Source organism: Phocoena phocoena, chromosome 13, assembly GCF_963924675.1.
Source record: "Phocoena phocoena chromosome 13, mPhoPho1.1, whole genome shotgun sequence".
Taxonomy (NCBI): Eukaryota; Metazoa; Chordata; class Mammalia; order Artiodactyla; family Phocoenidae; genus Phocoena; species Phocoena phocoena.
Window position 1 is genome coordinate 15,993,085 of NC_089231.1, and position 24,405 is coordinate 16,017,489.

Genomic DNA, 24,405 nt, shown 5'->3' on the forward strand with positions numbered 1-24,405 from the left:
GGTATTCTTTGGCTTGCCAATGGCCATCTTCTCCCTGTGTCTTCACATCATCTTCCCTCTGTACACGTCTGTCTCTGTGCCCAGATTTCCCCTTTTAATAAGGACACCAGTCATACTGGATTAGGGCCACCCACTCCCCAACCTCCATGATCTCATTTTAACTTGACTACCTTATTTCCAAATAAGGTCACTTTCTAAGGTACCAGGGGTTTAGGACTTCATATCTTTTTCAGGGGACACAATTCACCTCATAACATAGACCATCTCGGGAATTCCCCGGCAGTCCAGTAGTTAGGACTCAACGCTTTCACTGCCGTGGCCTGAGTTCAATCCCTGGTCAGGGAACTAAGCCGTGCAGCGTGGCCAAAAATCAAAACACAACAAAAGCAAAAACAAACAAAAAACCAAAAATAGACCACCTTGTAAAATGAACAAGGTTTGAAACACCTATAATGACAAGCCCATGAATTGTGCACACTAGGGGGTCATACCATCCAGGATAAAGTTACGAGTCTACAAAGGTATCATAATAACACAAAAACAATTATAATGTACAAAACGACATACTGTGATTTTACCAAGAAAAGTGAGCATTAAAACCTGAAGTATATTAAATTCACTACACTTGATGTTCTCCTATGATCACTGATATAGAAAATACATGCAGTATGAGACCCCCAAAATACAGATTTTTTGGCTAAAAAGTTACATTGGAGGGCAATTATTGTGCTACTAAACAGATTAACACAGAGCTCTTTTATATAGAAAACACTCGGAACTGTTTTATATATTAAAGAACTTGTATACCTTAAACATTCACAAAAATCAGACTCACACCGCTTTTTGCGAACACAAGCATTCGTTACATAAACAAGATCACACTTGCCTTTACTCATCAGCACCCACAAAGGGCCATCCACTCTTTCGGGTTTTACAGGAAGCTCACGGCCCTGCAGGCACTGATCCCAGCAGGCACCGCTTCAGTTCCTGACATGGTTTCTCAATGAACAGCGTCAGGGCCAGCCCAGTGATGAAGGTCAGCAAACAGTGTCCAGAGAAAAGACAGAGCTAGAGAGAAAGAGGGGCAGAGTGAACACAGTCTTACTACAAGATTCCTATTGCATTTGGAATAAGTGTACCATCCCGGGTATATGAAACAGATCTGTAAGACAAACAGCCCTAAACATTAAAAATAAAGAGAAGAAAAGAAATATTATCATGTGCTGAAGCCCTCCCTTCAATAAAACAAAGAACAATAGGCTTTTGACAAACAAACAAACAAACAGAAAATAAGGTTCTAATGAAGCCAATAGTTTGCATTGTTCCGGGGAGAGCAAATTGTGTTGCTACAAGATGCTGAGAGCTGGGGCTGCCTCACCATGTTGATGTCGGTGTAGTGAATAAGTGTCTCCTGAATCCCATTGTAGAGGATGATGAAGATGGGTGCGCCAAGTAGCAAGCGTAGCTCATGCTGGCCAGGAAGCTCCAGCTATTCCAGGAAAGCAGTCGGTGCACCAGACCTGGAGGGAATAGGCACCCATTCATGGAGCTTCGAGCCCCTCCCTGGGCCTGGGAAGATGCTGTGTCATCACTGCTCCCTCTGGGTTCTGCCCCTAAGGCTGTGAACTTTCTACTAAGAAGGTCTTTTTCATTATAATTTTTAAGGGCACGTACTGAAACAAACAAAAACAAAAAAAACCCAACTTCCCATTGCAGCAATATGAAAGTAATAATAAGGGATGCTAACATTGAGTTTACGGCCAGTTTAATCCTTAGTGGGTTTCAACCTCTGAGCACAAAACATTCCACATATAAAACAAGGTGCAAAGTCCCTTTGCTAACCTGGGTTCTGATTCAAGGCGCATAACACGAGCTGCTGGGCCTTGGGACGAGGCTGTTAACATTGTCTGGCCTCAGACCCTTTGCCTTCTGTAACTTGGTATGTCTTGTACACCTGGGTGTCCCATATGAGACCTACAAGCCACTCATGGCTATTTAATTTAAATGAATGAAAACTTAAAACAATGAGAAATCCCTCTCTGAATAAGACCTATGGCTTTCTGCAGTGGGCTGGATAGTGGCTTTGTCCACCTGGAACCTCAGAACTGGAAATAAGGGTCTTTGCAGATGTAATTAAGGTAAGTAATGGGTGGTGAGATCATCCTAGATTAGGGTGGGCCCTAAATCCAAAGTGTCCTTGTGACAGACAGAAAAGGAGACACAGACACAGAGGAGAGACACAGGGAGATGGCCATGTGAAGATGGAGACAGAGATTGGAGTGATGCACCCACAAGCCAAGGCATGCTGAGGACATAGGAGAGGGTGGAAGAGATTCCCCCTCAGAGCTTCCAGAAGGACCTTGCCAACACCTTGGTTTTGAATTTCTAGCCTCCAGAACTGTGAGAGAATCAATTTCTGTTGTTTCAAGCCACAAAAAAAAAAAAAGAAAGAAAGAAAAGAAAAGATCCAGAGTAATCTTTTAAAATCACAAACCAGATCATGTCACATGGCATTTAGAATAAAATCCAGCTTCTTCCCCATGGCCTTGAAGGCCCTGCATGACCTGACCACTACCTTCTTCTCTGTCCTCATTCCCATCTCTCTCCTGCCTTGATCTTTGATCCCTATCTCACTGGTCTTCTTGCTGTCCGTCTCACCCACTAAACATATTCCAGACTGAAGATCGCTGCCTTAGCATTCCCTCTGCCTGGAGTGCTTTTGTACCACATATCTGCAAATGCACCCCTAATCCAGTTACCCTCCCACCCCTGATGTTTTTTTTTTCTTTTTCTTTTTGGCCTCACTGTGCGGCTTGCGGGATCTTAGTTCCCTGACCAGGGATCAAACCCACATCCTCAGCAGTGTAAGCACGGAGTCCTAACCACTGGACCACCAGGGAATTCCTCTGATTTATTTTTATTCACCATGTTTATCTGCATCTGAAATTATATTACAAATACATGTACTTAATATGGCTCTGGATTCATTTCCTAATGGCTACTGTAACAAGTTACAAAACCATGGTGGCTTAAAACAACAGAAATTTATTCTCTCAACATTCTGGGGACCAGAGGTCCAAAATCAGTATCAGTGGCCAAGATCAAGGTGTTGGCAGGGTCACATTCTCCTTAGAAGCTCTAGAAGAGAATCTATTTCCTGTCTCTTCCAGCTTCTGGTGGCTCTGGCACTCCTTGGTTTGTGGTTGCATCACTCCAATCAACGTCAGCATCTTCATCTCTCTCTCTCTGCCGCATCTTCATATCACCATCCCCTCCACGCGTGTGTCACATCTCCCTCTGTCCCTCTCCTATAGGGATACATGTGATTGTGTTTAGGGCGCACCCAAATAACCCAAAATAATCTTCCCTTCTCAAGGTCCTTAACTTATTCACATTTGCCAGTTCCCAGGGATTAGCACCTGGTAACCTGGAGGCCATTATGCAGGCTACTAGAGTCTCCTGGTCTCTCACTTCCCCTTCCCCATTGCAATCTCCTACAAGAGGGGGATTTCTCTTGCCTACTGTGATATCCCCAGCATCTAGAGCAGTGCCCGGCATAGAGCAAGCATTTAATAAGTATCTTATATAATCAAGTAAATAAATAGTGATGGACTCATAGACAAAATGTGCATTTGCACCCAACTGAATCCCAAATGATAAGATGAACCAAGATATTTACTGTGGAACAAACAAAATAGCTGTAGAATTAAGTCAGTAAAAAACCCATGTCATACAGGTAAGCCAAACACAAAAGAATGTGCTCCAGTACAAACAATACCATGTCATGAACTACGATTGGCTCCAGCCAATTAATCACATTAAATTAACATTCATTCAGATTTTATTGGTTTTATGGTTACTTTATACATTTGTTTTGGCTTTATAAATATATGTGCTATAAACATAAAAAATTGCATCTAGGTTTACGTTTGCTAGTGTTTAGGTAAAATTAGGATTAAAATAATTTAAGCCAATACTAAGGATCCAAAAGAATTCTTATTCCTTTAGAATGGGTCCGCCTATTATTTAAGTTTGAGGACCATTGGTGTAGGTGACAGGGCATCACTGAAAAGTTTGTTTGTTTGTTTGTTTTTAATATTTATTTATTTACTTATTTGGCTGCGCACGGTCTTAGTTGTGGCACGTGGGATCTTTTTTAGCTGCGGCATGCAGGATCTTTAGTTGTGGCGTGCGGGATCTAGTTCCCTGTCCAGGGATCAAAACCAGGCCCCCTGCATTGGGAGCACAGAGTCTTAACCACTGGACCACTAGGGAAGTCCCAGCACTGAGAAGTTTTAATCGAAGGAGTGACATGGTCAGAAGGTGACTCTTGCAGCTCAACAAGACCAGCATGGTCTGCCTTGGCCATGACTGAAGATAATGGAAAAGATGATCTGAACCATCAAAATCCCTTCTTGTCCTGACAGTCTCAACTGAATACATCTTCTTCCTCAAACGTGACCACGTGACCCAGCAATTCCACTACTGGGTATATATCCAAAAAAAACCCAAAACACTAATTTGGAAAGATACATGCACCCCAGTATTCATAGCAGCATTATTTACAATTGCCAAGATATGGAAGCAACCTAAGTGCCCATCAACAGATGAATGGATAAAGAAGATGTGGTGTATACACAAAATGGAATACTACTCGGCCATAAAAAAGAATCAAATCTTGCCATTTGTGATAACATGGATGGACTTGGAGGGTATTATGCTGAGTGAAATAATTCAGACAGAGAAAGACAAATACCGTATGATATGATCTATATGTGGAATCTAAAACACACAATAAACTAGTGAATATAACAAAAAAGAAGCAGACTCAGATATACAGAACAAACTAGTGGTTACCTGTGGGGAGAAGGAAGCGGGGAGAGGCAAGATAGGGGTAGAGGATCAAGAGGTACAAACTATTACATATCAAATAAGGTACAAGGATATATTGTACAACACAGGGAATGTAGCCAATATTTTATAATAACTATAAATGGAGCATAATCTTTAAAAAGTGTGAATCGCTGTATTGTACACCTGTACCTTATATAACGTTGTACATCAGCTATACTTCAATAAAATGAATAAATAAAATTATGAAGAAGAAAAACTTGTTCTTTTATAAGTATACTTTTCTAAAGGTCATCAGGTGGACACATTTTTAAAAAAATTTATCTAACCCATCACCTCCTACATTGACCTACTAATCAGTCTTGGTATCTTACAGATAGTGTTGGAGATACAAACCTAGAACATCAGTCACACCTATAATTGTGGTTGGCTAATAACAATACACCTTTGAATGATAAATTGCTCAAGAATGAGCCAGAGGGCTTACTCATCATTTGGATTAAAAGAGGTGTGTATTATACACACTCAGGCTAATGACTGATAGTATTTACTAGCTCCATTGTACTGGTAATACTGCAAATTCGTTTCATGTTCTAACTTAACCTAAGTCACTCCTCTCTAATCCTGATGGACATTAACCAGTTTGACCCAGCAGGACTGTCACATTAGATAGGAATACTGTGCTGTTTGTCACCACATCAGAGGTGGCTGTACCAGGCCAGGGGGAGCAGTTGTTTATGTTGTGAGGCTCTGTCAACAGCTCAGGGTCACTGTCACCAAGTGGAGGTCATGTGATCCAAACAGCCGCCCATAAATGCAAATACATCAGTCAAGGAGAATGCAACCCAATTCCTCTTTAACATCATTTCTCCATGGAAGGGAAAGCTTTTTAAATTAAAGTTAGGGCTTCCCTGGTGGCGCAGTGGTTGGAAATCCACCTGCCAATGCAGGGGACACCGGTTCGAGCCCTGGCCCGGGAAGATCCCACATGCCTCGGAGCAACAAAGCCCGTGCACCACAACTACTGAGGCTGCGCTCTAGAGCCCATGAGTCACAGCTACTGAAGCCCGCGGACCTAGAGCCCATGCTCCGCAACAAGAGAAGCCGCCACAATGAGAAGCCCGTGCACCGCAAGAAAGAGTAGCCCCTGCTCGCTGCAACTAGAGAAAGCCTGCGCGCAGCAACGAAGACCCAACGCAGCCAAAAATAAATATATATATATATTTTTAAAAATTGAAGTTAAAGAACAAATCCCTCATCATTGTATACTCATAAAACTCAAGAACAATTTGAACAATCAAACATCTTGGGGGTGGGCGTGGCTAGTGTAGAGAAATGAAGAGCAGGGGCTGTGGGCGGTGCCCTCAGGCCTGGGCTCACTTTCTAGCTGAGTGACCTTCACACGCTGCTTCATCTCCAGGCACCATTTCCCTCACTGAGGAACAGAGCTAATTATAGCTCTACCTGTAGCGGTGTGGCCAGTATTGCCCGAGACCACAGGGATGAAGTTCCCCACGGGGCCTGGCATAAGCTTGTGCTCAGTAAGCAGGACTTTGTTATGTTCGCTTCACCAGGTTTCTCCAGCCACCTTTGCTGAGGTTAACAGGTTTGGGTTCACAGGCCAAAGTTTAAACTCACCCTGATTATCTCCCAGGGGTATAAAGTTGTGTTGCCTCCACCTGGCTCTGATTCCGTCATTTCAGGGCTTCTGGGCAGTGCAGGGCCAGAACCTTTGCTGGGTGAATCCCGCCAGCCTTTCTCTGTCATTTGCTGACACCTCAAGCACCTCATGCCAAATAGGAGGAATGGGGGAAAAGGTCGGGTGACTTGAATAGACATTTCTAATCTGGAGATGATCCCTTTCTTTCCATTTAAGCTCTTTTTCTGCCCGACTCTGAAAGCCAGGCTCAACAGAAACAGTGTCCCCAGTCATCAAAGGGCTGAAGGGGATGTTGCCAACTCTTCAGTCTCTACGCTCAGATGAGGAGACCAAGGCCCAGGCTGGGTGCGGTCAGTACTCTTGTCCCAGCACTGGTGATTTTTTTTTCTCACGACATTACCCCCTACCTGTTCTTTTCCAATTTCTAAACTAGCTTCATTGGAGAGGCTGCAAATTTTTCTTTCAGAACCTGCATTTGTATGGAAACCAGTATAAACATCTAAACCAGAATATGTGAGTGGGTTTCCCTAAGTATATAGACAGATGGATGTTTTTGAGTCACTATCAGTCATTCAGTAGCAAATAAAAGCCTCTCTGGGTACATATGTTTTCACACCGTCGCCTTTAACAGGCCTGTGTGTCAGCCCGGAGCAAGCCCCGTGCTGCGTCACTGCATCCTACTTTGTAGCCTTCCTGACGTGCGAACAATACCCAGCCCACAGGGGCCGGTGGAGGGCCTGGTGACGGCAGCGGCAACTGAAGAGGCGGCGGACGCGTCACCCACCGTGTATGCCAGGGCAGCCACTGGGGACAGGGTCGACAGAGCAAATCCACCGTAGCAGGGCCTGCACCTACAGGGAAAGGAAAGCCACCGTTCACAGCCCGTTTGGGCCATTGTGTATTTAATTCTTTTTACGCTCACTTTTTGTGTGTTGTTAGTGACTTTAGGGGTCTATTTGTAAGCCTCAGTCAATGACCAAATCTGACCGAATAGAAAGTTCAGATTAGCGGTTACTGGGGTGAGGGTCGGGATGGGGTAGGGGAGAGTGGGGGGGTGTGGCCACGAAGAGGCAGCACAAGGGTGACCTTTTTGGTGGCAGAGGAGTTCTGTACCTTGATTGTGGTGGTGACGGTTACACAAATCTACAGACGTGCTAAAATTGCACAGAACTATACACACACACAAACGAGTGCACATGAAACTGGTGGATCCAAGGTCTACGGATTGTGTCAATGTCAGTGTCAATGTCTTGGTTGTGATCATGTGCCATAGTTACCTTAACATATTCCTGGGGGGGAAACGTAGGTCAAGGGTACACAAGATCTCCTCTACTATTTTTGCGGCTCATGGTGACTCTTACGTCATTTTTAGATGAAAGTTAAAAGAAAAAAGTAATGCTCTAACCCACTCCCACCACTCCTAACCTCCCATTCTGTTCCTTACCCACATATGGCTCCGGGATTGCTCCTGCCCCCTACCATAAATGTGAGGGGCCCCGGCACACAGCCTGTACCTGGGGCTGCACCTGTCCCTAGGGACATAAAATGGCGGAAGGAATGGGAGAATGGAGATGTTTCCAGCTCACAGAATAGCCCCGTGAGTTAAATCCTATTACCGGGCTCAGTTCAAGATCTTAGATGTCACCTTACTTGACCTTTTTAGGCCCAGACCTATCTTCCAAGGGTCTCTCTTGCTTCTCTGTTCCAGTTCTCAAGGTGCTATGATGACATCTACATCAACCTGGACTAGCATCTTATCACTCTACCATCTTGTCTCTAAAGAGAAGCTCTCCCCTCTTTGGGTCTCAGGTTCCTGCCCTAGGCTCCGGCCACAGGGCACAAAGTTACTTCCTCAGGGGCTCTCCACAAGCCTCCTCTTAGCCTAGGGTCCCTTCACTCTTACTCAGAATGCACACTACCTTATTCCTACCACGTGGAATATGCCTCAGCTGCCTCCAGCTGGGACTCTGTGTTCTCATTTTCTGGCTTCTACAGTTGGTACTTGGCCTACTCATCCCAACGAAGTCATTCCTCCAGCTCTGCTTGACTTGGGTTCTAGCTCCATGCTCCCTGGTCCTGACCTGGTCCTCTGAGTGGTTCCCAAATGCCCCGTCATCATCTTAGGTTTTCCCCTGTGCTCACACCCAGTTTCTCCCTGGGCACCATGGACCTGGACTACGCTAAAGCACCTCTTGAATGGTCCTCTGTTGTAATCTACAACTGAACTGTGCATTTTCAGGGGAATATCGTAACTCCAACCTGTAGGAAAATACACACGTAGCACCTGTGTATCCATTCCTTCCAATAACGCCCTAGCTCCTGTTCCTGCTATGAGCAACACAAGATTCTCCAAGGACCAGTGCCTCGTCTCTAGAACGTTTAGGTGAGGTACCCACAAGACCTAAGCAAACCAAGGTAGGGCCTAGCAGTGGGGATTTGGGGTCAGCATTGCACCCTAATAATGCAGGGAATTCTTGGCCTTTCTTCCATTGAGAAGCAAATTATCGGTCATTCATTTATTGAGTGATTTCAGAACCAGGTGCTAGAAATTCAGAGGTAAATAAGACATGTTCTGCCCTCAAGGTCTTATGGATCAACAAAAGTCATATGAAAAGGTTTTGCACAGTCCAAGGCCAAGGTAGTGTGTTAAATAGATTGCCCTGTGGGTGGATTTGACATCAAGAAGACAAGAAGCAATAAAACTGTGAAGAAATCCAAGTAAGAGATGAGACGAGCTTCAACAAGGTCAGTTGGAAAGGCTACGAGAGGATGGCAGGAGAAACAACCGGTGGGGCTTGGTGGGTGATCGCATAGGAAGGAGTGGGCAACAAGGAGGAGGCATCCCACCCGTCAGAGCCTTGGTACAGAGCCAGAGAAACCACTGATATGGGGAAACACACCCAGTAGGATGGCAATGGCAAACCCCTCTTCTGGAACTTCATGGTTAGGTGGGTTGGATTTTTTTTTTTTTTTTTGCGGTACACGGGCCTCTCACTGCAGTGGCCTCCCCCGTTGCGGACCACAGGCTCTGGACGCACAGGCTCAGTGGCCATGGCTCATGGACCCAGCCGCTCCGCGGCACGTGGGATCCTCCCGGACCGGAGCACGAACCCGTGTCCCCTGCATTGGCAGGCGGACTCTCAACCACTGCGCCACCAGGGAAGCCCGATTTTAAATAGTTGTTTCTGGTGGCTGGTATGCTGGGATAGCTCTAAAAATGTGGTTCCCAGAGGTGAACCTCTTCTGAAAGGAGTGAACCTCTTCATGGAAGCATTTACAAAATTCGGTTGCTTGGGCCACACCCCCGGAGATTCTGACTCCATTGGTCCAGGATGGTGCTTGCTGGAAGCATCAGTGGGATTTCAAATCTCCCCAAGTGACTCTCATTTGCGTCTGGAGTTGAGAACAGCTGGGCTACACAGGGGCCCGCCTCCTTCTCGGTCACCTGGCTATGCCCACAGAGGCTGATGTCATGACGAGAAGGGCGTGATGCTTCCCTGGTCAAAAGGCCTGGGGTGTAGTCAGTCACTCATTCATTCATCTATTCCACTCACAATGCATTTTGAGCACTTTTGTGCCAGACACGGTTCTGGGCTATTTGACATCAGGAGGTCAGTGAAGGTTGCTCTGAGAAGGTGATGTATGCACAGACACCTCTAGGAAGTGAAGGAGCTAGCCCTGCCAAGATCTAGATTCTAAAGGGAAAGTATTCTCCTGTGAGGGAATGGCAAGTGCAAAGGCCCTGAGGAGGGAGCATGTTGGGTGTGTGGAAGGAAGGAGGCCAGCGTGGCTGGTCCTGAGTCAGCAAGCAGGGAAGTGATAGATGAGGTCAGACAGGGATTCTGCCTTGAGACCAATGGAGGAATTTGAGCAGATGACTGACAGGATCCGATTTTCATTTTCATCTCTCTGACTGCGGCCTTGAGAATAGATTAGCAGGAAATCTTACCAGTTTTTCCTGTAGAAGACTCAGGGTGGTTATAAGGAAGAAGTGTTATACATACCCCCATTGGAAAGGCAAAATAGCATAGTGGGTAAGGTCCCAGGTTCAGCTCACAACCGTATTACTTACTAGGCGTGTGACCTTGAAGAGGTAACCCCAGCTTCCTTAAATTTCAGTCTATCTATTCCATAATAGAGATTCCAAGCGGCAGTTCGCCGCTGGAGGAGAAACGCAGTACGGCCACTTGGGGGCGCTCCTTTCCTCCGAGAAGTATTTCAATGGGCAACAGTGAGTTCCCTGTGTTTTCAGAGCAGACCCCCAGCACAAGTTGAAAGGTTCAGAAGTTTGGAAACAAACACGCAATCAACGTTCCCGTCAAGGCCGAACAGTTCCCACCCAGGAGTTTTTCCAGGAGCCGATGTGCACAGTGCAAAGAGCCTGGCATCCATACAGCAGCCCTGCCTGGGAGGTCCTGGACAGTCCGAGGGCAGGCGAGGGATAGAGCAGGGCGGGCCGGGAACAGCGGTTACCTTGCTTCTGACGGAGCTGCCACCGGAAGGTTATAAGCCAGTGTGAGCAGAGCAGAGGCGGTGAAAGATGCCAAGAACAGCGTGGCCCCGAGGAGGACAAGGGCGTGTTGATTTCTGCAAAGAAGAAAGGACGTTCACTTTCCTTCACCGCAAAATGTGTGGACACGAAAGACTCGCAACCTTGGCAATCAGAGGCGCTTCCTGCCAGCCTGCCTTTGAGAGAGGGTGCCATGGGCGCAGCTGTGGCCGAGTGGGGCCGGAGCTGGGCTGGAGTTAGAGAGCCTCAGTTAGCCTTTAGTCTTGACCATTTACTAGCTGCCGGGCCCCGGGCAGGGCCTTGAACTTGAATTTCTTCATCTTCACCCTGAAACTTACTGTTCAGCTCAAAAGGAGACCGTGCTTGGGAATCTCCCTTGCCACCCATGAAGCGCTGTATGGACAGACGTGGTGGCTGATTCAGGAGACAGGCACAGGTGGGACACAGGGACCCTCCACCCACCCGAACGGAGAATCTGACAGATATCAGGGTGCAGGTACTTCACGTGGAGGTAGGAATAAGGGATGGGGTTGGAATAGGGAAGCAGGAAGGCCAATGCAAAGATGCAGTATCATGGTGGCCAATGCCAGAATGTTCTGTGGAGCCAACTCAAAACTGTCCTGGGGGATGAAAGAAAGAAGCATTTTCCTACTGTCTTCTATACCCCCTTGGGTCAAAGGTGGCCCCACAAAAATTAACTCCTCCACAGTCTGGGACTCTGCACGTGTAAGGCTGAGAGGGTTCCTGAAGGAGTCCCAGCTGTAGTATGTGGGCAGTTCTGGGGCAGGAAATGAGATTTCGGGACACAGGCTCAGAGCAAGGCACTGTTTGGTTGTATCTACTTGGAATTGTGAGGGTCGGGACCAGGAGACTCTGCAGTGGTATGGAAGAATTGTCAAACATGAGTGCCAAACCAACCAGCACAATCCTGCCTTTAGCAGTCCTATTCCAGTGCTAAAACCACATTCTAAACCCCGGGACCTCAGAGTGTGACTCTATTTGGAGATGGGGTCTTTAAGAGATAATTAAGGTGAAATGAGGTCATTGGGGTGGACCCTAATCCAATATGACTGGTGTCCTTATAAGAAGAGGAGATTTGGACACAGATACCCCAGAGGAGTAGACCCAGGGAGAAGACAGCCATCTACAAGCCAAGGAGAGAGGCCTCAGAAGAAACCAACCCTTTCTCCACTAAACACCTGACCAGCAGTCAGGGCATCCTGCTGCCAGTGCACCTCGAAGGAAGCCAGTAGAGGCTTGCCCTTTCTCCTTGGCTGGGGCTTCAGGGCTGGCTGAGCCACGCACCTGCCCACCTGTACCTGCAGGCACCCGCCATGTCTCCAGAGCCCTTCCAGCAGCCATAGCCCATCACAGAGGGTACTGTGCTAGCTCCCATATGTATGATCTCACTTTCTTCTCTGGCCCTGATGTGAAGTGTATCGTCTCCATCTCATAGACATGAACAATGAAGATGAGAGTCCAGCGACTTACACTGGGTCCCCCAGCTGGTAATTTATCAGTCATGATTTGAACCACATCTTCTGACTCAAGCTCACTATACCAGCAAACTACCTCTGTACCTAGTGGAAGCATGGAACAGTGTTTTTTAAGTGGTCAGCCAAAAACTCTTCTACATTTGAAGTTAGGAAGCTTCACGTGCTTCAGATATGCATGTAAATAGACAGATCTGCCTTTTTAAAAATTATTCAATTCTTAGGATACATTAAAATTCGGAAGGACTTCCCTGGCAGCCCAGTGGTTAAGACTCCACACTCCCAGTGCAGGGGGCATGGGTTTGATCCCTGGTTGGGGAACTAAGATCCCGCATGCTGTGCAGCGCCACCAAAAAAAACCCAAAAAAACAACAAAAAAAAACTGGATGCATTTTCCTTGCCCAGGATACTTGAGTCTTTGCATGTGGCTGGAGTGGGCAACATCATGGGTCAGCTGTGATGTAAATGTCTCCTTGCAAAGGGCATTAACAGGTAATCGTGAAACAGAGCTGGTCAACACATATTTGGAATTCAGCTCCACTGCTAGTAATCAAAGACTTACAAATTAGATGTGAAAAATGAATTTTTCTTACATATCTTAAAATAACAAGGTTTGCATTTTGGGGTTTTTTAAATTATTAATAGTCCATATTGGCAATGGTGTAATTAGATGGCCAGAGGACTGAATATTGATACAGCCTTTAAGGAAAGCAATTTGTCATCATACTTCAAAAGCCCAAAAGACTCATGCCCTTTGACCCAGTAATTCTTCTTAAGGATATGCATTCTAGAAATATCAGAGTTGGAGACAAATGGTGACCACAAATATGTTTATGAGACTGTTATTTATAAAATTGGAAATAATCTAGGTATTTAACACTAGGGGAAGATATAGGTAAACTATAGTTCGTTCATGAAATGGAATGTTATACAGACATTAAAAGTATGTTAACTTAAAATATAAAATAATATGGGAAAAATGCTTATATCATAAAACTATTAGAAGAAAGATCTGAAGTATATATGCAGAATCCTTTCATGTATAAAAAACTGTGCAAAATAAAAGATCAGAAGAATAAACATAAAAATATGGATAGCAAAATCACCTCTCCTTAAGTGAGGAAACAGGTCTAAGGTGATTGTTTTTTCCCTTTTTTATCCTAATATTTTCCAGTGTTTCTTAAACTGAACATGTATTTTAACAAAAAGAATAATAAATCTTTTAAAATATGGCATGCACAATCCACAAACTATAATTCTCCCATGAATTACTGAGGCCTTAAGAGTTTTTCTAAAACTAACAAAAATTAAGGTGATAAACATCCAACGTGGGGAAGCAGGTACACTGATGCATTGCTTGGGACACTATAAATTACTACACCTTTCTGAAGAGTAATCTCAGAATAGTAACAAGCACCGCAAAATTGTTCCTACCCTTTGACCTAGTAATTCCACTTGGAAATAACCTCCCAAGGAAATAAGTACAGAAGAGGAAAAAGTAGCATGTTCAAAGACATTCGTTGAGGTGCCATCTATAATCATAAAAAATTGGAAACAGGGACTTTCCTGGTGGCGCAGTGGTTAAGAATCCGCCTGCCAATGCAGGGGACGCAGGTTCGAGCCCTGGTCCAGAAAGATCCCACATGCCACGGAGCAACTAAGCCCGTGCACCACAACTACTGAGCCTGCGCTCTAGAGCCCGCAAGCCACAACTACTGAAGCCCGTGCACCTAGAGCCCATGCTCCACAACAAGAGAAGCCACTGCAATGAGAAGCCCGCACACCACAACGAAGAGTAGCCCCTGCTCACCACAACTAGACAAAGCCCGCGTGCAGCAACGAAGACCCAATGCAGCCATAAATAAATAAAATAATTTTTAAAAAATTGGAAACAATCTAGGTGCCCACCATAAAAAATGGTATATAAATCCTGAAACTGACAAGTAAGCAGGTCATGTCCAGATGCGGAAATGTTTCTAAAAACAGTGAAATGGAAAAAACTGAGACTGGATATGACAGACACACTGATTATAACTCTGCAAAAATACAGACTGATTGTGTAGGACAAAGATTAGAGGAGAACTTGGAAGAAGTAAACAGTGGCGGGTTTGGTGTCCTCGCTCTTCTGGAAAGTTCGTTTCCTAAATCGTAAAAGCTGCTTTGCCCAGAAATGGAGACTCTCTTAACAGTTTTATGAAAGAGGCCACACGGGGAGAAACACTTGCTCCAATTAGACTCACTTTCCGTGGATGAAGAGGATCACCGGGGTCATGAGATGGAACTGAAAGTCATTGGCAAGATACCACGTCCAGCCGTTGCACTGGAAAGAAACCAGCAAAGGTCACTTCTCTCCTTCATGTACCAGCTCTGCTCCGCATCGGTTCACCTTCCTGGACCAGGAGGAGGAACTCAGCAGGCGGGTGGGCGAAATTTCCACGGGAATAGAAAGGACTTTGATTTACAGACATTTCACATACCTCATCTCAGCGAATCGTTATAACAGTCCCGGGGGAGTAGATATTATTACCATTTTACAAACTGGAAATTCAGACAACTTTTCTCTCTTGTTGAAAACAACAATAATAGCTAATCTCCCAGGACAGTGGTGGGAACTAAATTCCATCATGTTTCACGGATGTAAGGATTAATTATCCTTACCGTGCGCTGGAGTCAGAGGGTCGATGTTGTTCTCTCTTCCTTGCCTTCCTGCCCTCCCGCAACTCCAGGTGGAGAGAATGTGTTCATTTAGAACGGAGGCCTGGCTGCAGGCGAGCTTTTGTGGGAAACCCCAGAGGTCCCACGCATGATTGACAGGAGATCGGCGGCCAAAGCCACCAGGCGGTTACCTGTATTTCTAACTCAATGTGAGGCAATTCCTGCGGGCAGTTCTCTCCAGGGCTTCAGAGATAAAAGGCACCTTGGCCTCCCCTCCCACGCCCTCGGCCCCAGGGAGACCAGACTTATCCAAGAGAAGTGACAGCTTTCCTTGTCCCACGTATGGCCCAAGCCAGTCTGACTCTGGGAAAACAGCCCAGCCTCTCCTCCTGGACCCCATCACAGACGTGGGTCCACAAGAAGGCAGTTAGACAGTGATGTACACCCCGTCGAATCTGCTGGGCACTTGTGAACTAGAGGCAGCCATCTGGTTGGCCAGCGGTTATGCAGCCGCGCTGTAGTGATGCTCCTTTCAGCTGTGCTTTCAAGGCGAAAGCAGTGACATGGTTTAATTACAGCTATTTCACTTCCAGTTGCTCCAGGCTCATTAGGAGGCAACTAGGGCTTTAAGGAAGCCATGACCAACATATACAGACGTTGTTGCTCTGTCAGATCCTGCTAGGCATGGGATAGAATTCATTCTGGGGAGGGGGTGGTGCCACGTTCCGTCTCATTACTGGTTCTCTGGGCGGAGGTGAAGAAAGTGTCCTTCCCCCTGGGGCGACATGGACTGTGACGGAGCAGTGGGCGTCTGCATCCGGGGCAGGCACCGAGATGGCTGTCCCCCCAGACCCACTCCCCTGCCCCCGCTCCGCTTTCACAGCAAGTGCCCCGTCAGGGATGGTGCCGTAAATCCCACCCCATCACCAGAGGCTAGTCTTCCCACCCACAGCATCACTATTACTCCAGAGAATATGCCAGAAGAAAGCGGATCAGACTCAGGTTGGCTCTGGGAAAGTTCACCAAACCATGTGAAGGGAGACACCGTATTGCACCTCTCTGCCCTTTCACGGCCAATGACTTAAAACTCACGGCATCCTGGACCGAGAGGAAGTTATCTAGCAACAGCAAATTCGGCCAACACGCTTGCTGGCCGTTCTCCAGGTGGAACTCGGGCACTTCCCAGACAGGTCTCCAGGGCACAAGGGAGAACAATCTAACCGAAAAGCATGCTGAATACAGGTGAAGAGGCTGCAACCTGGCAGGAAAAAGCTGGGCGAGAGGGTGACTCTCCACAGAGATTCCATTCGGTCCCCCGGGTGGGCACATAGCGATGACAGATAAGATGTTCGAAAACAGGTTGTACTGCGTGGGCGACCACCTCCCCACACACCCCCCAAACCTGCATACATTTGTGGGTTCAAAAGCTTTTCTTGAGCACCTGTCGTGTGCTGGCGCAGGTGCTACTTATGCAAAACTACTGTTATTCACGGAGCAAGTCGGACGTGTCAGCCACTGTGCTAGGAGCTTCCTAAACCTCAAAATACTCCTGTCAGGTAACTATGACCTCGATTCTACTAATGAGGAAATTATAGCTCAGAGAAGTTTGAGTCACTTGCCCCAGATGGTCCAACCACATAGCAGTACTGAGATCTGACATTGTTGCGCGCTCCTTCCACGAGGCCTCCCTAGATGAAAATCACTTTCCAGTCTCCCTCTTCTCCTCCCTCCCTTCCTCACTTTATTTCTTCCTTCCTTCCCTCATACACTACCTGCTTCCAAGCGGGATTTGCAGCAGCTACAATGATGATGAATAAGGCACTAGATGTCTAGACCGGAGCTGTTCAATAGAATGTAATTGGAGACAAGTCGGCCACTTGGTTAACATCTTACAGTGGCCACATTTTAAAGTCAAAAGTACAATTCATTTTAATAACATACTTTTTTAGCCAATATATTCAAAATATTATCATTTCAACAGATAACCGATATAAAAAAATATTGAGCTATTTTACATTATTTTTCTTTTACTGAGCCTTTGTTTAGCCGCACCACGCGGCTTGTGGGATCTCAGTTCCCGGGCCAGGGATTGAACCCAGACCACGGCAGTGAGAGTGCAGAGTCCTAACCACTAGACCACCAGGGAACTCCCTTACCAAGTCTTTAAAAGCCGGTGTGTATTATACATTTGTAGTACATCTCACTGGTCCACCCGTGTCTGGTGGCCCCTATTGGACACCGTGGGAGACACGTGCAATTCTGGTGTGGATTCTGGGTGGGCCTCCATCAGAGCCCTCTTTTTTTAAAGAACATATGTAAGACTGCAGGTCTGTGCAACAAGGATAGAGCACGTGACCCAGCAGCACCTCTGAACATCTCGGAAGGGGCATCAGGGCCTGGGGTGGGGTATGACAGACAGGGAGAGCAGGGCTGCTGGAGGAGCAACCCCCCCCCCCCCCCCGCAGAGATAGGGGTCAGCACCCTGCCTCTGGTCTGCACCCAGGCCCGGACCTGTGGGACTCTTCTCCTCCCCACAGTGATGACATCCTTCACAGAGAGCGCCAGGTGGGCGGGGGAGTGGTGGGTATTGGGGAACAGAGCTGAAATTGCTGATCCGATTCAGAGAGAACGGACGCCAGTTATGCCAAGATGCGACTCCCCAGATCAGCTCAGGCGACAGCCTCAGAGTCCTCACTGGGTCCTGGGTCCTGCCAGATGAGGCATCTGACCACGCTGCTTCGCAGCTGCTCCCACAGGCCTCGGGCTCTCACCTCCCGGCCTCCCTTCCCACCATCTGTCCCCTCCATCTCCCCGGGGAGAGGAAGTCAGCCCCCTGCTCCCCTCTGAACCAGAGTTCAGGTCAGATGTCCTCAGGAGAGGGCAGGGTAGAGGCCAGTGTCCAGCCCCAGGCAGCCTCCGAGCTGGGGCCAGTGGGGGTGGGTGGAGGCTGCTGGGTGGACCGTGCCTGGGGAGGTACAGGGGAAGGAACGTGAAACATGATTTCTAGTTTTGTCTAAATTTTTCACACTGAGAAAATCATATAATTTCTCCCTTTGCTCTTCTGTGGAAAAGGGGGCCGATGGTTCCTTCAATTCTTCTAAGAAGGAGCATGGTTCCTGCCTCCTAAGATTTTCTGAGAATCAAAGGAGATCAATGAGAAAACTGAAACGTGGGAAGCATCATATAAATGTACATGCGCTTCATTTTTGTCCAACCTTGAAGTTTTAAAGTCAAAGTGGGTTTTCAAAGATTTTAAAGTGTGACACCAGCCTGTGTCATGGGGGTGTGAGAAGCAGGCCTTCTCGTACCTGGCGGGTGGGAAAGTCCATTGGAAGATATCCATCAGAACGTTAGATGCACCAAATCATGGATTCCACTTGTAGGAATTTACCCTGCAGACATGCCCAGACAACTGCACAAAAATGTATAGACTTTGCATCATCGTCTAAGATTGCAAAAAACTTGGAAATTACCTTCATGCCCATTCATGGGGACCGGTTAAATATGTGATGCATGGGCCACCCACATGGCGCCATCCCAGGCAACATTAAAATCAGTGAGGTGAGCCCTTTCATGCAAATAGAGAAATATGCCAGCACTAAATCATTAAATAAAAAAAGCTATGTGCAAAATAATGCTGCATTAAGCATAATCCTATTCGTGGGGACAGGGTACGGGGTGGGGAAAGTACATGTAAACAATATGCGGAAAATCCCTGCAAGAATGAATTCATAAGAAACTGTTAACACAGGTGTCCTGTGGGAGGTAAGACTGGAAGGGGTGCCTTTATTTTTAGTACATGACCTCTGTTTTAGTTAGACATTATTATCAACAATTTTTTTAATCTACTAAACTAATTTTTAACATGTGGCTCCTAGTTGGAATAATCACACAGCTGTAAGGGTCTGGAGCCTCTACTCTCCTCGTTCCCGTGAGATAACATCTGTAAGGGCTTACGCCTAGAAACTGGGTTTTTGCCTTTTCTATAACTTGCAGTAGCCCGCACTTGGGCCCCCCTCTTCTGCCCTCTCCCCAGTCTATTCTCTGCCCTGCAGCCAGAGTGATGCTTGCAAAATGTAAATCTGACCATGCCACTCCCCTACAGGAGTCCTCCGAAGGCTTCTGCTCTCAGAATAAATGGAAAGTCCTAAAGACAGCCCACTGGCCCTACAGACCTGGGCCATCTGCTCCCCTCCCCTTCCCTCCCCTCCACCTCTCTGCCCTCATTCCTTCTGTTCTCCAAGACACTTGTTCCACTCTGGCACCTCTGGGCTCTTTGAGGTTCTGCAAACACATCAACCACGGCTCCCTCCTCAGGACATTTGCTCTTGGTTCCCTTCCATGGATCCTTCTTTGCTCACGGAATTTTTTTTTGCTTAGAATATTCCTTTAATTCCTTCAGGGTCCTGGATAAATGTCACCTTCCCTGACTACCTTTCCGGTGGAAGACCCTCTGTCTTTCTTCCTTCTCCAAATTATCACTTTGTGGCTCTTATCATCACCGACCTATTATAAATGGATTTGCATATTGCAACTTAGTGTTGCATATTTGTTTATTTATCTTTTGTCTATCTCTAGTCACTAGTCTGTAACCCCCATGCCAGAGGCACTTGCATGGCTTCTCAACTGCTGAATCCTTAGAGCCTAGAACGGTGCCTGGTACATAGTGGACCCTCAATAAATACAGAAAGAGCGAGTGAGCAAATGATCTTACTTCCACTCTTCTTGGAGTTAAAAAGGCAAGTAATAAATCATAATTGAGTAAGAACAGTGAGTCTTGCCATCATGAATGAGAACATCAGAATAGCTAGGAGCATGGCTGCTTGTTCACTGGGTTTACCTTAAAGAGGGTGTTTTAAGGTTGGTGATGCTTCCCTTATTTTTCTTTTGTGTGTGTGTTCATTTTGTTTTGTTTTGGGTGTGTTTGTTTTTTTAGCCACACCACTCGGCTCGTGGGATCTTAGCTTCCCAACCAGGGATTGAACCCGGGCCCTCGTCAGTGACAAAGTTTTGTCCCGGGTTGGACTCACTCTCTTCCTGGCTCCCATCTGGCACTTGGCTCCCATCTGGCACTCTTCCAGCGCTCTCCATCTCAAGAATTCATTACCATCCTCCATGTCGCTTGAGCTGGAAAATCTGAGTGTCCTTGATCGGCCCCCTCTCCATTCCCACTGCCCATCGCCAGTGCACGTCCTGCAACAAGTTACTCACTGGGATCCTCGCCGCCATCTTTGCTCCATGAGGCCTCACCACCTCACCCCCCCCCCCGCCGTGTGCTCCCTCTGCCCCCCACGACTGCTTTATCTGCCTAGTAAAACACGTCTTGCTCTTCAATCCGTAGCTCCAGGAGTTTTCTTCTGAAGCAAGAGTCCCAGGCAGAACCCACCAGGCCATTGGATCCCACATCCCAACCCCTAACAACCCATCTTGGCATTTATCACTAAGAACCCTTGGCCTGCATGCCAGTCCCTCTCCTCCAGAAGATCACAGGGCAGGACAGGCTACTCAACCCAGTGCCACGTGCCCAAAAGATATTGAAAGAGTAAGCATTCCGTCAAGCATTCAGAACGAGGACTAGATTTAATAGAGCTTGGGGCACGTGGGATCTTCTGCCGCGGCACGCGGGCTCTTTGTTGTGGCGCACGGGTTCTCTCAAGTAGTGGCGTGCAGGTTTTTAAATTTTTTTCTCTCTATAGTTGTGGCGTGCGGGCTCCAGAGCGCGTGGGCTCTGTAGTTTGTGGCACTCAGCTCTCTCATTGAGCCGTGCGGGCTCAGTAGTTGTGGCGTGCGGGCTTAGTTGCCCCTCAGCATGTGGGATCTTAGTTCCCCGACCAGGGATCGAACCCGTGTCCGCTGCATTGGAAGTCAGATTCTTTACCACCAGACCACCAGGGAAGTCCCTATTTTCATTTTTGAGATGAGAAAACTCAAGTACAGAAAGGTTGAGACACTTACTCAAGGTCACACAGCTGGTAAATGATTGAGCCAGAATGCAAGCCCAGGCAGACCAGAGTCAGACCCTACCTAGTCCATTTGACGAACCCAGAAGATTGTTTCAAAGCTTCCCTTCCTGTTTTGTGACAGTGCGGTGTAACAAGAGAGCCATAGACCTTAAGTAATGAGATCTGGGCTCAGCAACAAACCATGATTTAGAAAGTGTATAAATGAAGGGTTTGGGTTACATGAGTTGAAGTTCCCTTTTCTCCTCAAACTTCTGCTGTCTCATTACATCACTGCCACTCTGCTATCCCATTGGTTCCATATTCTGTCCCAATATTGTATTCCTTCCTGCTCCAACCAACCACACGTTAGTTCTGCTCGACAGTGGAATGACCATCGTCCCAAGCTTCAAACAGCCCCTCTCCCAGTTGTATCTTATTCTATTTTTATCATTACCATTAGTCTCTTATTTACAGGATCCAATTGCTATTAATTTATATGAGCCATACAAATTCTGTTGAACATAGATTCCATGAGAATCTGACTGTATGTTTAGTGAAACCTGCTGTCCATCAGCTGAGGAATAAGGGTGTTTTTGCTGGTTTAATATAGTTCAAGTTCTATTAGGACAAATACCATGAATAAGGCTTCCCTGGTGGCACAGTGGTTAAGAACCTGCCTGCCAATGCAGGGAACACCAGAGCCCTGGTCTGAGAAGATCCCACATGCCACGGAGCAACTAAGCCCGTGCGCCACAACTACTGAGCCTGCGCTCTAGAGCCCACGAGCCACAACTACTGAGTCCGCGAGCCACAACTACTGAAGCCTGCGTGCCTAGAGCCTGTGCTCCGCAGCAAGAGAATCCACCACAATGAGAAGCCCACGCACCGCAACGAAGAGTAGTCCCCACTCGCCACAAATGGAGAAAAGCCCACGTGCAGCAATGAAGACCCAATGCAGTCAAAAATAAATAAATAAAATAAATAAATTTAAAATAAACTAAAATAAAATCTAAAAAAAAAAAAGTACCATGAATACTGGTATCTTCCACTGACAAAAGCCATTATACCAGCAAGAGCAACCGTATTTAAGGAAGAAAATTATTTTTCTCAGTTTATTTTTCTTGGAAAATTCTTTCAAAAGAGGGTTAAAGACTAAAAATTAATAAATGATTACACAGCAATAATGAATTAAGAATTTATATAAATAACCTACTTTGTAAGGCAACTGAGAAAGTATCTGAGTATGACTTTAGGGGTTATTCCTTTGTCTGAATTCCAACGCATCTTTAAAAAGGACCTTGGGGCTTCCCTGGTGGCACAGTGGTTGAGAGTCCGCCTGCCGATGCAGGGGACACGGGTTCGTGCCCCGGTCTGGGAAGATCCCACGGGCCACGGAGTGGCTGGGCCCGTGAGCCATGGCCGCTGAGCCTGCGCGTCCGGAGCCTGTGCTCCGCAACGGGAGAGGCCACAGCACTGAGAGGCCCGCGTACCGCAAAAAAAAAAAAAAAACCCCAAAAAAATACCTTTCCTTTGGCACTCAACACTGCATTTCATGATTTGTGACACAGGGGAGGTTTAGATAAGGTGATTAATTAATTAAACAAACACTTATTAAAAAAAATAATAATAATAATAAAAATAAATAAATAAAAAGGACCTTGCACTTAACCAGCCACTGAAAGAAAGAGCAGAATAGATCACAGGAATGATTTATCAGTGATACAGTTCATGGGTTAATTTGGTCGTCTCTCTCAGGACACAGTAAGTTACGCTGCAGTAATAAAACATCTTCAAGTCTTAAAACCATAATGTTTTTTCCCTTGTTCATGGTACACGTCCGTGGCCAGTCACCTTGGGCTCAGCAACTTCCTCACTATGGGAGGCGGGCTGATGGAGCGGCCACTAACGGACAGTTCAGCAGTGACCATGGCAGAGGACATGGGACAAGAGCGTTCTGGAGGGCCTCAAGTTAATAAGTAAATGTTCTAGCCCAGACGTGACCTGTTTAAAGTTGTCAGCATAATAGTAAGACCAGGTACTACTCATGTGTCAAACCTAGTGATGGAGCCCACCCAACCATCATGGGGCCAGGAAGTGGAATGTTACCAAGTACCTGGAGGGAGGAGAACCAGAACTACTTGGTGATTGACACTAATAACTACCACGTTGGTCTTTTGAAGTCATAACATCAAGGCTTTCCATTTCTGTAGTGTCACGTCATTTTCAAAGCACTTTCACTAATGGTGTTGGTTTTGCTTCTCCAGCCATACCAAACAACTCTGCAGTAAATGTTGGTTGAGTGAATGACTGAAGAGATGAATAAACAGCCCTGCTAGGCAAAAGGGAAAATATTACCATCCCTGCTTACCTAGTCAGGAAATTGAGACTCAAAGACTAAGTGGGCTGCCCAAGATCCCAGTTAGAATTCTTCTTAACCGACGTATCCTGATGACAAATTCATTACCCAGAACATTCAGCTAAAGAAACTGAGGCGATGCCTTTGACGGTAAGCAAGTATGTGAGTGAGCTTCCCAACCATTTTTTCCCCAGTTTTGTTGAGTTATTATTGACATACAGCACAGTATAAATTTAAGGTGTACAGCATAAGGATTTGATTTATATACGTCATGGAGCAATGATCACAATAAGTTCAGCAAACATCCATCATCTCATAGAGACACGAAATTAAAGAAATAGAAAACAAATTGTTTTCCTTGCGATGAGAACTCTTAGGATTTCCTCTCTGAACAACTTTCATATAAAACACACAGCCATGCTCATGACGCTTACCATGTTGTACATTACATCCCTGGTACTTACTGGTCTCATCACTGCGAGTTTGTACCTTTTGAGTTTCCCAATCTTTTGACACTTATACCGATGACCCTTGTGGGTGTTTCACTAAAGAACAAACGTGTTGGACTTCCCTGGTGGAGCAGTGGTTAAGAATCCACCTGCCAATGCAGGGGACACGGGTTCACGACCTGGTCCAGGAAGATCCCACATGCCGCGGAGCAACTAAGCCTGTGCACCACAGCTACTGAGCCTGTGAGCCACAACTACTGAAGCCCGCATGCCTAGAGCCCGTGCTCCACAACAAGAGAAACCACCACAATGAGAAGCCCATGCACCACGACGAAGAGTAGCCCTCGCTCACCGCAACTAGAGAAAGCCCGCGTGCAGTAACGAAGACCCAGTGCAGCCAAAAATAAATAAATAAAATAAAAAAAAAAAGAACAAATGTGTTTCCTCTTGCAAAATAAGGCTGTGTATGTGTTGGGCAGGATTTGGAAG

The 24,405-nt window shown here is 46.4% G+C and overlaps 1 protein-coding gene across 1 annotated transcript in view; it reads right to left on the reverse strand.

The window, feature by feature from the left end:
• Window positions 1-942: 942 nt before the first annotated feature.
• The window catches only part of LOC136132497 (O-acyltransferase like protein-like), a 48,477-nt gene continuing 25,014 nt past the window's right edge, over window positions 943-24,405 (reverse strand). The window contains 8 exon segments of the mRNA XM_065889417.1: window positions 943-1,068; window positions 1,379-1,489; window positions 7,296-7,362; window positions 10,985-11,098; window positions 14,755-14,834; window positions 16,262-16,427; window positions 22,325-22,408; window positions 22,769-22,786. Coding sequence (XP_065745489.1) covers window positions 943-1,068; window positions 1,379-1,489; window positions 7,296-7,362; window positions 10,985-11,098; window positions 14,755-14,834; window positions 16,262-16,427; window positions 22,325-22,408; window positions 22,769-22,786 — 766 coding nt within the window.